The following is a 15,804-nucleotide window of genomic DNA, read 5'->3' on the forward strand; positions in this document are numbered from 1 at the left end:
ACGTCAACTCGTCCCGCAAAAAACAAGACCTCACATGACTCTGTGGAGCAAAATGTGGAAAAATTATAGGTCTCAAAATGTGGAGACGCAAAAACTTTTTTGCTATAAAAAGCGTCGCTGGTTTCACACTTGCGTTTTTGTCTGCAGCGTTTTTTGCACAAAAAAACGCATGCGTTTTGTCCCTATATTTAACATTGAAAACGCATGCGTTTTTTTTGTACGCGTTTGGTCGCGTTTTCAAACGCATGCGGTTTTTTTCTGCATGCGTTCATTTTCAGAAATACAACCTGCAGTATTTTCTTGCGTTTTTAAGCACATGCGTTTGTTTGCGTTAAAAACGCATGCATTTTTATCGAAAAAAAACAGAAAACACACTGAAAAGCCACCCACCACCATCAAGGTGATAAAGGGATCCAAACCCTAACCCTAACTCTACCCCTAACCTCACCCCTAACCGTTTAATGAATATTTTCTGACAGTCATAGTGCCACGTATTTCAGTGCCACGTATTTCAGTGCCACGTATTTCAGTGCCACGTATTTCAGTGCCACGTATCACGTATTTCAGTGCCACGTGTTTCAGTGCCACATATTTCAGTGCCACGTATCACGTATTTCAGTGCCACATATTTTAGTACCACGTATTTCAGTGCCACGTATTTAAGTGCCACGTATTTCAGTGCCACGTATTTCAGTGCCACGTATTTAAGTGCCACGTATCACATATTTCAGTGCCACGTATTTCAGTGCCACGTATTTCAGTGCCACGTATTTCAGTGCCACGTATCACATATTTCAGTGCCACGTATTTCAGTGCCACGTATTTCAGTGCCACGTATTTCAGTGCCACGTATCACGTATTTCAGTGCCACGTGTTTCAGTGCCACGTATTTAAGTGCCACGTATCACGTATTTCAGTGCCACGTATTTCAGTGCCACGTATTTCAGTGCCACGTATCACATATTTCAGTGCCACGTGTTTCAGTGCCACGTATTTAAGTGCCACGTATCACGTATTTCAGTGCCACGTATTTCAGTGCCACGTATTTCAGTGCCACGTATTTCAGTGCCACGTATTTCAGTGCCACGTATTTCAGTGCCACGTATTTCAGTGCCACGTATTTCAGTCACGTTTAGGGTTAGGGTTAGGGGTAGGGTTAGGGTTAGGGCTAGGGTTGGAGGTAAAGTTAGGGTTAGGGTTTGGATTACATTTACGTTTGGATTAGGGTTGGGATTAGAATTATGGGTGTGTCAGGGCTAGGGGTGTGGTTAGGGTTACCGTTGGGATTAGGGTTAGGGGTGTGTTTGGGTTAGGGTTTCAGGTAGAATTGGGGAGTTTCCACTGTCCAGGCACATCAGGGGCTCTCCAAGCGCGACATGGCGTCCAATCTCAATTCCAGCCAATTCTGCGTTGAAAAAGTAAAACAGTGCTCCTTCCCTTCCGAGCTCTCCCGTGCGCCCAAAAAGGGGTTTACCCCAACATATGTATTATCAGCGTACTCGGGACAAATTGAACAACAACTTCTGGGGTCCAAGTTCTCTTGTTATCCTTAGGAAAATAAAAATTTGGGGGGCTAAAAATCATTTTTGTGGGAAAAAAAAAGATGTTTTATTTTCACGGCTCTGCGTTATAAACTGTAGTGAAACACTTGGGGGTTCAAAGTTCTCACAACACATCTAGATAAGTTCCTTGGGAGGTCTAGTTTCCAATATGGGGTCACTTGTGGGGGGTTTGTACTGTTTGGGTACATCAGGGGCTCTGCAAATGCAACGTGACGGCTGCTGACCAATCCATTTAAGTCTGCATTCCAAATGGCGCTCCTTCCCTTCCGAGCTCTGTCATGCACCCAAACAGTGGTTCCCCCCCACATATGGGGTATCAGCGTACTCAGGACAAATTGGACAACAACTTTTGGGGTCTAATTTATCCTGTTACCCTTGTGAAAATACAAAACTGGGGGCTAAAAAATCATTTTTGTGAAAAAAAAAAAGAATTTTTATTTTCACGGCTTTGCGCTATAAACTTTAGTGAAACACTTGGGGGTTCAAAGTTCTCAAAACACATCTAGATAAGTTCCTTGGGAGGTCTAGTTTCCAATATGGGGTCACTTGTGGGGGGTTTGTACTGTTTGGGTACATCAGGGGCTCTGCAAATGCAACGTGACGGCTGCTGACCAATCCATTTAAGTCTGCATTCCAAATGGCGCTCCTTCCCTTCCGAGCTCTGTCATGCGCCCAAACAGTGGTTCCCCCCCACATATGGGGTATCAGCGTACTCAGGACAAATTGGAAAACAAATTTTGGGGTCCAATTTATTCTGTTACCCTTGTAAAAATACAAAGCTGGGTGCTAAAAAATCATTTTTGAGAAAAAAAATAAAAATTATTTTCACGGCTCTGCGTTATAATCTGTAGTGAAACACTTGGGGGTTCAAAGCTCTCAAAACACATCTAGATAAGTTCCTTAGGGGGTCTACTTTCCAAAATGGTGTCACTTGTAGGGAGTTTCAATGTTTAGGCACATCAGGGGCTCTCCAAACGCAACATGGCGTCCCATCTCAATTCCAGTCAATTTTGCATTGAAAAGTCAAATGGCGCTCCTTCCCTTCCAAGCTCTGCCATGCGCCCAAACAATGGTTTACACCCACATATGGGGTATCAGCGTACTCAGGACAAATTGGCCAACATTTTTTGGGGTCCAATTTCTTCTCTTACCCTTGGGAAAATAAAAAATTGGGGGCAAAAAGATCATTTTTGTGAAAAAATATGATTTTTTATTTTTACGGCTCTGCATTATAAACTTCTGTGAAGCACTTGGTGGGTCAAAGTGCTCACCACACATCTAGATAAGTTCCTTAGGGGGTCTACTTTCCAAAATGGTGTCACTTGTAGGGAGTTTCAATGTTTAGGCACATCAGGGGCTCTCCAAACGCAACATGGCGTCCCATCTCAATTCCAGTCAATTTTGCATTGAAAAGTCAAATGGCGCTCCTTCCCTTCCAAGCTCTGCCATGCGCCCAAACAATGGTTTACACCCACATATGGGGTATCATCGTACTCAGGACAAATTGGCCAACATTTTTTGGGGTCCAATTTCTTCTCTTACCCTTGGGAAAATAAAAAATTGGGGGCGAAAAGATCATTTTTGTGAAAAAATATGATTTTTTATTTTTACGGCTCTGCATTATAAACTTCTGTGAAGCACTTGGTGGGTCAAAGTGCTCACCACACATCAAGATAAGTTCCTTAGGGGGTCTACTTTCCAAAATGGTGTCACTTGTAGGGGGTTTCAGTGTTTAGGCACATCAGGGGCTCTCCAAACGCAACATGGCGTCCCATCTCAATTCCAGTCAATTTTGCATTGAAAAGTCAAATGGCGCTCCTTCCCTTCCAAGCTCTGCCATGCGCCCAAACAATGGTTTACACCCACATATGGGGTATCATCGTACTCAGGACAAATTGCACAACATTTTTTGGGGTCCAATTTCTTCTCTTACCCTTGGGAAAATAAAAAATTGGGGGCGAAAAGATCATTTTTGTGAAAAAATATGATTTTTTATTTTTACGGCTCTGCATTATAAACTTCTGTGAAGCACTTGGTGGGTCAAAGTGCTCACCACACATCAAGATAAGTTCCTTAGGGGGTCTACTTTCCAAAATGGTGTCACTTGTAGGGGGTTTCAGTGTTTAGGCACATCAGGGGCTCTCCAAACGCAACATGGCGTCCCATCTCAATTCCAGTCAATTTTGCATTGAAAAGTCAAATGGCGCTCCTTTCCTTCCGAGCTCTGCCATACGCCCAAACAGTGGTTTACCCCCACATATGGGGTATCAGCGTACTCAGGACAAATTGTACAACAACTGTGGGGGTCCATTTTCTCCTGTTACCCTTGGTAAAATAAAACAAATTGGAGCTGAAATAAATTTTGTGTGAAAAAAAGTTAAATGTTCATTTTTATTTAAACATTCCAAAAATTCCTGTGAAACACCTGAAGGGTTAATAAACTTCTTGAATGTGGTTTTGAGCACCTTGAGGGGTGCAGTTTTTAGAATGGTGTCACACTTGAGTATTTTCTATCATATAGACCCCTCAAAATGACTTCAAATGAGATGTGGTCCCTAAAAAAAATGGTGTTGTAAAAATGAGAAATTGCTGGTCAACTTTTAACCCTTATAACTCCGTCACAAAAAAAAAAATTGGTTCCAAAATTGTACTGATGTAAAGTAGACATGTGGGAAATGTTACTTATTAAGTATTTTGCGTGACATATGTCTGTGATTTAAGGGCATAAAAATTCAAAGTTGGAAAATTGCAAAATTTTCGCCAAATTTCCATTTTTTTCACAAATAAACGCAAGTTATATCGAATAAATTTTACCACTAACATGAAGTACAATATGTCACGAGAAAACAATGTCAGAATCGCCAAGATCCGTCAAAGCGTTCCAGAGTTATAGCCTCATAAAGGGACAGTGGTCAGAATTGTAAAAATTGGCCCGGTCATTAACGTGCAAACCACCCTTGGGGGTGAAGGGGTTAATCCTTCCCCGGCCCTGATTGGAGCCATAATACAGCAGCCATAATACAGCAGCCATAATACAGCAGCCACAATACAGCAGCCATGCAGTCATTAGCCATAGCGGTGGCCTCACAGGCATTTTCTGATAACCAGAAGCCATATCAGGAGGACGATAGTCTTTATTCGGGGCTGAGGGCCGCTGCTCTGCTGGTCCCTGCTCCACTGACTGAATTCCAGCTAGTCATTATGGGGTGATACACCCAGACACACGGCACGGAGGGAGTGACACACGGCACGGAGGGAGTGACACACGGCACGGAGGGGGACACACGGCACGGAGGGGGACACACGGCACGGAGGGGGACACACGGCACGGAGGGGGACACACGGCACGGAGGGGGACACACGGCACGGAGGGACACACGGCACGGAGGGACACACACGGCACGGAGGGACACACGGCACGGAGGGACACACACGGCACGGAGGGACACACGGCACGGACGGACCCACACAGGTCCCCTCTCCCGCCACCACTGCACCTCACCACATAGACTGACTCCCCCAGACCAAGGTGCACGGCAGTGCCCCGCCCCCAGACCCCGCGGCTCCTGATTGGTTGTGGCGGAGGTGATCGGCACTCTGGCCCCGCCCCGCCGCTCGCAGTAACCAGGCAGCGGTGTGTAATTGATGAGTTGCGTGCAGGCTCCGGTGGATGTGAGCGCGGCGCACGGAGCTCAGCATGTCCCGGGACAGGGTGGTCCAGCTGGCCCCGTCCTCCCTCGCGCTGGTTCTGTGTAGACTCGATGGTACGGGGTCGGAGGAGAAGGGCAGCCAAGTCTTTCAGGACTTCCAGGCTGCGAATGCGAGGTGCTTCTGGAACAGGAGGCTGGTGCGGGCCGTGGCGGAGGTGTCCTTCCAGGGCTGGCTGGAGAGCTGGGTGCTGCTGGTCCAGGGCCAGAGTGCCAACCTGGAGGTGCTGCGGGATGCCTGGGTCAGGAGGGCTCTGAGACCCCCCAGGGGCTTCCTCATCACTGCGCTGGGTAAGTGATAGACCTGTGCAAGGGTCTGTGCAGGGACATGTGCAAGTGGTGGACCTGTGCAAGTGGTGGACCTGTGCAAGTGGTGTTCCTAGGGAAGGGTGGTGGACCTGTGCCGGGACCTGTGCAAGTGGTGTTCCTAGGGAAGGGTGGTGGTCCTGTGCAAGTGTTGATCATGTGGAAGTGGTGGTTGTGTGCAGGTGGTGGACCTAGGGAAAGTGGTGGTCCTGGAGAAGGATGCTGGTGCTGTGTGCAGTCCTGTGCTCCAATATCCCATAATACCCAGAGTAATGCTGCAGGTCTGAGTGATCTACTGATTCCTGTGGCGATCCTAGTATGATACATGCAGTACCGATCCATGGGATTGTTATTGTAGTTGTCACATTTGTAAGGAAGGCTTCATTACTTTTACCTGTCGTCGATGTTGTCATGGTTTCCATCACTGGGCCCGATCTTTCTTCTGGCAGATCCAATTGGTGATGAACAGTGACATGATGGGATTAAGATTTCATCAATGTTCCCATCATTTTGCCTTCAGCGCCATCACGGCACTCTACAGCACTACATGGACCAGACATGCTGCCGATTTTTCTATGCGGATTTGTCACCAATCAGAAAATCTGAGGCTGATTACTGTACCAGCCGTGGGGACCGGAACAAAACTCTACCACATACTGAGTCAAAAATTGACTTATGGGACGGATCCAAAATGTGCAGGATTTCCATTCTATTCCATATTTTCCTTGTAGATTTTGCCCCGTTACACAAGAGCTCGTGTATGTGAAGCGGATTTCCTGCGGCTCAGCTGTACCACAATCTATATTTGTTACATGCGGATTTTGATGCTTATTTGCCTCAGATTTCTCTCCATATAGTCAAAGCCGCTGTGAAAATCTGCAACAGCGTAAATGTATAAAAATCCACAGCAGGAGGAGTCGGAGATTTGTAGGGAATCATCCACATGGCTGGTGCTTTAATTTGTTACAGGTTTTCTGTGGAAGAATCTGCAGTGTAATTAACAGGCACATGTGGCGCTATAGATTGGCTGCCGTACATCTCCGGCGGAGCAGGGCGCCCTGTATGGAGAGCTGACGGCTCCGTACTCTGCAGTCTAGTGTGTGCGACAGAGTCAGTTTCTCAATATTCTCAGGAAACTTCAGTGAAGAAAAGGGTTTTAAAATATTGAAATATTCCTGAAGGCTCCTATGCAATAGTGTACACCAGTGCTAGCCAGGTCTTGAATGAGTTTGGTTTGGGAAATGTCTGTGCCCGACCCTACAGGTTATTACCCCCCATGTCCTTGTGATGCCCCTGGTGCTTAATAACCACTGGTTATCCTTTCTCCATCACTGATGTCTCCTCAGATTTCTTATTGGCAGAGTAGATCGCTTCCTGGCTTTTGTGATATTCAGCAGAAGGGGCAATTTACTTTTGGAAATACACACAAAGGCATAATGAGGTTGATACTAAATGTCATATATTTTTGGGCCACCTGTCATAACTTTGTTGTCATATTTTAAAGCCACTCGTGATAACTTTCATTTGGATGTGTTACTACTATTAAAATTATGTTCTGTTCCCCAGATCCAGATCTGATGGTATCTTCTTAATAATTGTCCACTGTTTTAATTTAAGCCAAGATATGCTGTTGCCACGTGATGGACTTAAAATATTGTCCACAGAATAGGTGATAACTTGTTGATTTGTTCAGGTCAGACCACTGGGACCCCCTCAGATCGGCAGAAATAGGCACCTTATATCCCCATTACAATGGAGTGACAATGCACATGCTTGACCTCATGGGCAATATAATAAAAAATATTAATAATAATAATAATAATGGAGCTGCTGAGCACTGTGCTTGGCTTTTTCAAGCCTCCCCATGAAGAATGAATGGCGCAGCAGTTGCATGTTTAACCGGCCACAGCATACTGTAACGGAGATTAAAGTTCTCAGTTGGGGATAAAAGTTTGCTTTTCTGCTGATCACAGCAGGTGCCACTGGTCAGACCCCACTATTCAGAAAGTCCTCACCTATTCTGAGGTTCTTTTGACTATACAACCCCTTTAAGGGACATTTCTAAACTCCAGATGGTCTGTATTAACCTGCCAGAGGTTCTCTTTCATTGAACCCTGTAGATAATGTCTTTTCACAGCCCCATTGTAATTGTTCCAGCACCTTTTTTTCCTCCCCTCTCTGTCCTTGTGAAAATCCACACTTGTGAATTTGTATTTGATTTTCACACCTTGGTTCTTGGCCATGTATTACAGATTGTACAGTTGAGTATCCACTTTTTTTTTTTTTGCACAGTTGTCGATCATCCCATCCAAGAAAATATGTTGAATTTAAAAACGTCATTTATTTCAGTATGATGATAAAAACATGGTAGATAGGTACAAAAGAATTCCCGGGAACTGGCCTACATGTTTCACACTGAGAAGTTCCTAGTCCTAGCGCTGTCCATTAATTAGGGACTTAAATTTTATAAAACTAGAGGGGAAGTGATGTAAAAACATCAGATTCTTTTTTTTATAGTTTTTGGAGCAGAACCTGAGCCTATACTCGCCATATTCTCTTGGAAAACTCAAAAATTCCTCAAAAACTTGAAGTTTCTGCTCAGATTCGTATACAAAAACTCGGCAAAAAGATTCCGTGTGCACATAGTCTCACATGGAAAATAGAGTGTGCCTGCTTAGCTCAGGGCTGCACATTACTCCTGCCATTTGTTCTGCACTCTATTATTGGAGTCTCACTTATTGGACTTATAGTGACCTAAATTGTGTTTGATACATTCTCATCTAAATTAATAGACAGATCAGCTTTTTTGTCTTTAGGTAGGGTTACCAGTCTCTGAAAACCTAGAATATTTTATATAAAATCTACTGACAGCTTATCACAACTCATGGCACAGTTGCCTCTTCACATTAGCATGGTAGCCTCCGTTCATTGCAGGACTATGACTGCTATGCCAAGCCTATCTTAAAGGAAATGCTGATATATCAAGACTGACCCTATTTTACTATAACCAGGTCCACCAGGTTTTCTGTATGTTTGAATGGTGCAATTCTTATAAAAGCTACTGGATCTTGTGGTGGAAATCATGAAAAACCAGTGTGAATGGAGGCATATGTCATTCAATACTCTTAAAGGGAATCTGCCAGTAGGATGAACATAACTAGGACCTCTATATGTGCATGCAGGTCATAGGAACCTGAATAAAATTATACTTTTATATCTGCAATCCAATATCTTATTCTGGAGAAATCCATGGGCCGGACACTGATCTTCCTGAGAGTCTGCCTCCAGAGATTATTTACAATGATAGGGGATTTACAAGTCTGAGACATGTAATGGCTGACAGTCTGCTCTCATCATACATAGCTCTGCAGTGATATCAGAGCCAACACAGTACAGAAGTGAGCTATGTCTTATTAAAAACTTATCTGCAGTTGTCCTCCCACCGTGCTGTCTTCTCTGCTGTGCTGCTGTTCCCCCCACCCCGGCTGCCTGTGAGATGGAAGCTGAAGCACTGTGAGAGGAACCTGCAGATGCCAATGTGTTTGTAATGAGACAGAGCTCAGCTCTGCTGTACTGTGTTAGTTCTAATCACACGGCTCTGCAGTGAGATCAGGGGAGCATAGAGTGTCCATTACTTATCACACTGGTAACACTCCCTTTCATTAATTATAAGCTCTGGAGGCAGATTCACAGGCAGATCAGTGTCCGACCCATAGATTTTTAATAGCTCATTTGCATATTAAGAAAAACGTTGATGTCTCTGGAATAAGGCATCGAATCACAGATATCAAGGTATCATTTTATTCAGCTTCCTATGACCTACTGAAAAATTCCCCCTTAAATAGACAATCTGTATTTATATAATTGTCATCACATTTGTAAAACAAGACCTGATACAATAATCCTAACCAATACTGAGAAATGGATACATGTTCACGTCCTACTGAAGGTATGGCAAACAGTTATTACATGACCAAGTGTTCTGTTTCTATCTTTCCGTAATGCTTTGTAGCGTAGTAGTAGAGCACATCCAGGGTTCACACTTTCTGATAAGCTAACTGGGGGACTATGGTTGCCTGTGAGCAGAGGGGGATTGTTTGCACAGTCTCATAGGCTTTTGTATTGGACAAGCTGTGGCCTAGAGATCAGCATTCACTGACTCTGATAATGGGGACATTAGGATGTGTTTATGCTGTTTTGCAGGGTCTTTTGAAGGTATACCTTGGGATGATTTCCTAACCTCTGTACAGGGGCATCTATTGCTTATAGGCTCCCATTGGGAAACAAGACTCCTCTATGCGCACTGCGTTAGTCTGTATAGAAATTAAAGGTTTGCACTCTTTTTGGCTGCTTTCTTGTGGATAGGAGCTTATGGGTGTGTTTGTCATATGTGCCCGGAGGTTTCCAGAGCATGCAACAAGCAGACCCTGCAAAACTAATTGTGAAAGTGGCCTTACGGGTGTCCTTTTATTTTACCATTGTAAAATTAAGGCTTTCTATCATTGCCACCGCTTAATGTGCATCTTGGACTCTGTGCAGACTGTTCTGAGCCTTTTACCGGTGGTATACATTGCAAAGCTATCCTGACATACATCAAATGGAAACTCTAGGTGCCACTTTATAGGCATGGTCTGTGAAGCTTTAGGGTGCGCTCACATTCGGTGGCCCCGTCGGGGTTAAGTCTGACTATCCCGCCACCCGCAAAATGGGATTTGGACATATGCACCGACAGAGCCATAGACTATAATGGTGGCTGCGGAGTGAATGTGCGCTGTGCCATGCATCACTTTCAGGCCTACACACCGCAACACAGTCTACTACGTTTGCTGGCAATAGACACTTTTATTTTTACCGTACTTTCTGTCCTGTCACTTATCGTGCCGATTGTTACATATTGTGTACACGGGATCAGGCACTCTCATTAGCGAACAGGTTTTCTATGGCCCGAGTGGCACTGTACACACTCGCTGGGGCGGATTACTGGGACAGCACGGCCAGTAAACAAAAGCTGCTCCTTCGTTTGTTCAGAGCTGTGCGTGACCCTGGTCCTGCTTCTATGGGTGCTTGCTGCTGACTTCAGGGTGGGACTTGAGACTGTACATGATAATAATTTGCCATTTTAGGGCTATTAAATGATCCCAGCACCTCTGTTTCCCTATATCTAGGTATTTGGGGCATTATGCACCTAGAGATTATGGACACAGGGGGCTTTTTAGAGAGGCAGTGGTATTTTTCACTGTAGTCGATAAAGAAGTTTGTTCAAAGCTGGATCCTACACACTTTTTATTTCGGTCAGTTCTATTTTCATATTTGTACTGTGTGCCATACATTTTTTATTATTATTATTATTATTATACATTTTAATAGCGCCATTTATTCCATGGCGTTTTACATGTGAAAAGGGGGCAAATATAGACAAATACATTAAACATGAGCAAAAAACAAGACACACAGGTACATAAGGAGGGAGGACCCTGCCCGCGAGGGCTCACAGTCTGCAGGGAATGGGTGAGGATACACTAGGAGAGGGTAGAGCTGGTCGTGCGGTGGTTCAGTAGGTTGAGGATCACTGCAGGTTGTAGGCTTGTCGGAAGAGGTAGGTCTTCAGGTTCTTTTTGAAGGTTTCTATGGTAGGCGAGAGTCTGATGTGTTCTGGTAGAGAGTTCCAGAGTATGGGGGAAGCACGGGAGAAGTCTTGGATGCGGTTGTGGGAAGAGGAGATAAGAGGGGAGTAGAGAAGGAGATCTTGTGAGGATCGGAGGTTGCGTGTAGGTAAGTACCGGGAGACCATGTCACAGATGTATGGAGCAGACAGGTTGTGGATGGCTTTGTATGTCATAGTGAGGGTTTGGAACTTTTTACAAGTGTTTTGTTTGAATGTGTATTTAAGTCATTATTACGTCTTGTCAGATTTAGACAGTTCCGTCCAGCCAGTTAAACGGCTGCCAATTGGCTATATACAAGCCGATCTGTGGTTCTTTACTGGTCTATGGTGATTCTAGGCGCACAGAGCCCTCATTAATGTGCTCGCTTTGTGTGCATAGGACATCATATATTATTGACAGCACAGCACATATTAAAGGGGTACTACTACACTACTTGGACAACCCCTTCTTAAACTAAATGTTCGACCCCGATAAAATAACGCTTTTACTCGCCTCCCGTGCCAGCGCCATTCCAGCGGTGTCTTTACTCATGGTCCTGGGGCTGCGATGTGGTGTCACACATGATGGCGGTGACCAATCAGCGCTGGTGTCACTGTCTCCACTTTTAGACAAACTGAACATGAAGAGGAGGTCGGAGATCGGCTGCAGCCCGGACTGCCTCCTAATGTCCAGTTTGTCTGAAGGCGGAGACATTGACGCCAGCACTGATTGGGTGCTGGGCATCACGTGTTGCCACACCGTGTCACAGCTCCATGGAGAGCGAGTGCCGACACCACGGGACCGACATGGGAGGGAAGTATAGGTTTAATTCTATCGGGGCTGAACATTTAGTTTAAGAAGTGGTTGTCCTAGTAGTGGAAAACCCCTTTAACACAGGGTGATGTGCTGACAATGATTTTATTTCGTACTGGCATAAAAATTGTGCCCAACGAATAAGTATTTTGCTCCTTCGTTAGGTGATTGCCAGCATTTTTAAAGGGCCAACAGTCGGAAACAAACATTTCTATGAATGCTTGTGCGCCATTTATTGGCTCATCTTAATGGGCCATTACTGATGCAGCTGAATAGAGATGTTGTCTCTGTTTTGACTGTGAAAGATCAGGTTAAATAAAATAGATCAATTTTCAGAACTTGCCACCTTCCTGCTTTTAAGTGATGCAACACTGGATCTATTCAATGTAACCACATCAGATTGCCAACTGGAAGTGGATTCTGTCTGAAAATGTGTTTTTTCCCAGTCTGAGAATCATTGCCTGTTCATGAACTGAAGCCATTAATCGGTGAGACATATCACAGTCTTAAACTGCTGGCTTTGGATTGAAGGCAGGACTGGACAGCTTCACTTAGGAACCTGCTGCTAGTCCCTCACTTTTGCCTTATTTTTTATAGATCTTTAGGAATCGGTGCATAATGCTTTTGTGCAAGAGTTATTGTCCAGAAGGCATTTCTAATGTATACATCCAACAAAGGGCTGAAACACGGTGTATATATGTACGGGGGCATATATTACTCTCAGGCGCCGTTACACATTGAGTAGTTGTCAGACGCCGCTGTTCCTCCTTTCCCTCATACACATGTATGCTTAGTTCCGCCGAGCATGCTTGTGTTCTTGATGGGGGAGGGGATAGATATGCAGTTTCCAGACAGCTTGGTAGGGAATTTATAGTCCCTGAAAGTGTAAGAATTGTGTGTTGAAAATCATCATGCCCATTCCGGCTTTCTTTGACATTTTTTTTTCTGGGAAGAATTGTCTGTTAATCGACGTAACAAAGATGGACATACCGTAATACTGTGCAGTGTAGATGCTAATTTGTCTTTGGCAAAGTTCAACAATAGGAATATACATCAGTAGAAAACCACCCAGAACAATAAATGTCAATATCCTATTGGCTCCCTCGTTCTTGGTTTGTGGCCAGTTTTATTGCTTTCTAATGCTGGCCATACACATCGAAAGGCTGAGGTTGAAGGATACTTTGGCCGACGGCCATCCCTGCTGACACTACCATACACAGGAGCGCTCTCGGCCAACCACTTCTGTGTTCGCTGTAAGAAAGCCGCCGGCCGAGGCGTTACCTCCCGGAGAGCAATCCGACTGACAGTCCGAAATTGGACTTGTGTGATCGACATTTCGTCTAAAAATCCGGTGTCCCCATACACGTTAGACAGTCGGCCAAACCTGGCAATGTTGGCGGGTTAAGTCAACATTAGTCTAATGTGTTGGGGACTTTTACTCTGTTCTTTTATCCCTGATAAAGCCCAGATTTAGGCTGTATTCACATGTCCAGTTCCCGTAAGCACAGAAAAAAAAGGATCCTTTAAAAATGAAAGGCACACAGGTGCCTAATTAACGGATCCGTTCTCCATAGCCTTCAATGTTATAAAAATGGATCCCTTAGATAAGTTTAATAAAATAAAAAAAACAGACTAAAAAGTTGTCTGCACAACTTTTTTGCTCACAGATTGCTACTGGATCCGTTCTAATGGATCATTACTGGACATGTGAACAGAGCCTAAGCAGTGAGAGCTGGAGACAAGGTTTATCTGGCTGTCCTGGAGGTAATGTAATATACTATAGAAGATTTACACAACAAGAGCCTTGTAATGAGATGGATCCAATTACCGTGTGATTCTCCCCTGTCCAATACTAAACAGCAGTTGAGTAGAACTGTTAGGCCACGTTCACATGTTCAGTATTTCTCATCAGTATGTGTGAGCCAAAATCAGGAGAGGAACAATTGGAGGAAAAGTATAATAGAAACATGTCACCACTTCTGGTTTTGGCTTACAAATACTGATGTAAAATACTGACCAAATAGTGAACGTGTGAACGTAACCCAAGCTACATTTATAGCGCATATAGTGAACGTGAGTTGATAAAACGCTCGTCTTATGGTTATCATGCTGTGTAAAGAGGCTGCCGATCGCCCAATGAATGACTAAAGCACCTGTTCATCAAGTGACATGATCTTTTGTGCATTGTTCTCGACGGTGCATTGTCCTGTGTAAACAGGAGTCTCTGCCGAGAACTATGGCAGGCTACGTGTTCTGAGCGGTGTAGTATAGATCACTCGGTGCGTATCACTTAGTCTGGCCCGCCTGGCTAAAGAGGGATTTAGACGACTGCTGATCGGCAATTGTATTGTGCCGCCGGTCAGTACCTGGAAACAGATCTTCAGTAATAACTCAACGTTCCTATACGACAGAATTGTGTTACTTGTCACAGTTGTTGCGCATCCCGTTTAAAGGACGTCCATCGGCGTAAAATGACTTTTCAAACCAATGACAGGTGCGCGATGCACCCTTGATGTGGCCGAGTGTTTCGGTGCAACGTCCCAGCGACATGTTTTCATTCTAACTGCAACCTCATGTTCATTAGTTGACGGCTTTGTTGTTACAGGAGCCAGGGAAAGGCTGAACTTCCACAGACGGAAGGGCACTAATCCGCAGCACCAGGGTTTTTGATCAATTTATTCAAAATTTGCATCTCTGCCTTCAATTTTTTTTTCTTTACAAATATAGGTTTTCTTTAACATGGCACCACAATGACCCCGTCTGATCTCTTTGTAAATTAGTGTTGGAAAATCTAGAACCAGTGTGCCCAAGCGGTAAAAAAGAATGGCTGCTTTATGAGCAAGGTTTCTGATCAGTTTAGGGTGGATGAGAAAGGAAATGAAAATTCTCTCTTCAGCCCAAGGGCACTTGTATTATTATTTTTTTTTCTCCAAAACTATTGGTATTTCTTATTGAAAATCTTAGCAGGATCCAGTGGTAATAAACACATTATTGTGTGGCCAGAGTCATTAATTGTGTGCTTGTGTTTATATTGTCCTGTGGATGGGTGCGGTGCCCTGCCCTGGACATTCACACTGGATTATTTTATATTGAATTACTAACATAAGCTGCTTGTTTGTTCCTGTGCATTCAGCTGAGGAAGGGATATAAAACTCCGACTCCCCTATTGTAAGATGTGTGCTCATAAATAAGGAAATCACCTTCTGTTGCATATTGCAGATCACTGCTTATCTGTAAAAAAATACTGCAAAATGGTGGAAGCCATAGATAAACGGCAATAGAAATGTTCTGCCAGAAGCATCAGTGCTACGTGAATTATTTATTAGGGAAAACAACATACCTGACATATGTATGTAGAGATCAATGTTACATTTTTACACACCTAGACACAAACCAACATGCATATCAAAGCATTTAGATACAAAACAACCTACATACATGCATACATAACAATACATATATGATGCATGAAAACAAAACATACGTGTGCATAAAAAACACATAAATACATAACCAGAAGTTTACATACACTATATAAAAAGACACATTTGCATGTTTTCCTCAGTATCAGACATGAAATCAGAATAAACTTTTCCCATTTAAGGTCAGTTAGGATTTCCATAATTACCGTATTAATATTTGACAAATGCCAGAATAATGAGTGAGAGAATGTTTTAAGGCATTTTTATTACTCACTGCAAAGTCAAAAGTTTACATACATTTCATTAGTATTTGGTACCATTGCCCTTAAACGAATGACTTCGGTGAAAC

At 43.9% G+C, this 15,804-nt stretch overlaps 1 protein-coding gene across 1 annotated transcript in view; it reads left to right on the plus strand.

Annotated features, from left to right (window-relative positions):
- The first annotated feature begins 5,135 nt into the window (after nt 1-5,135).
- STOX1 (storkhead box 1) overlaps nt 5,136-15,804 on the plus strand; it is a 54,646-nt gene continuing 43,977 nt past the window's right edge. The window contains exon 1 of the mRNA XM_077259029.1: nt 5,136-5,560. Within this exon, the coding sequence (XP_077115144.1) occupies nt 5,260-5,560 (301 nt within the window). The 5' untranslated portion in view covers nt 5,136-5,259. The remainder of the gene's footprint in view (nt 5,561-15,804) is intronic.

Source organism: Ranitomeya variabilis, chromosome 4, assembly GCF_051348905.1.
Source record: "Ranitomeya variabilis isolate aRanVar5 chromosome 4, aRanVar5.hap1, whole genome shotgun sequence".
Classification (NCBI taxonomy): Eukaryota; Metazoa; Chordata; class Amphibia; order Anura; family Dendrobatidae; genus Ranitomeya; species Ranitomeya variabilis.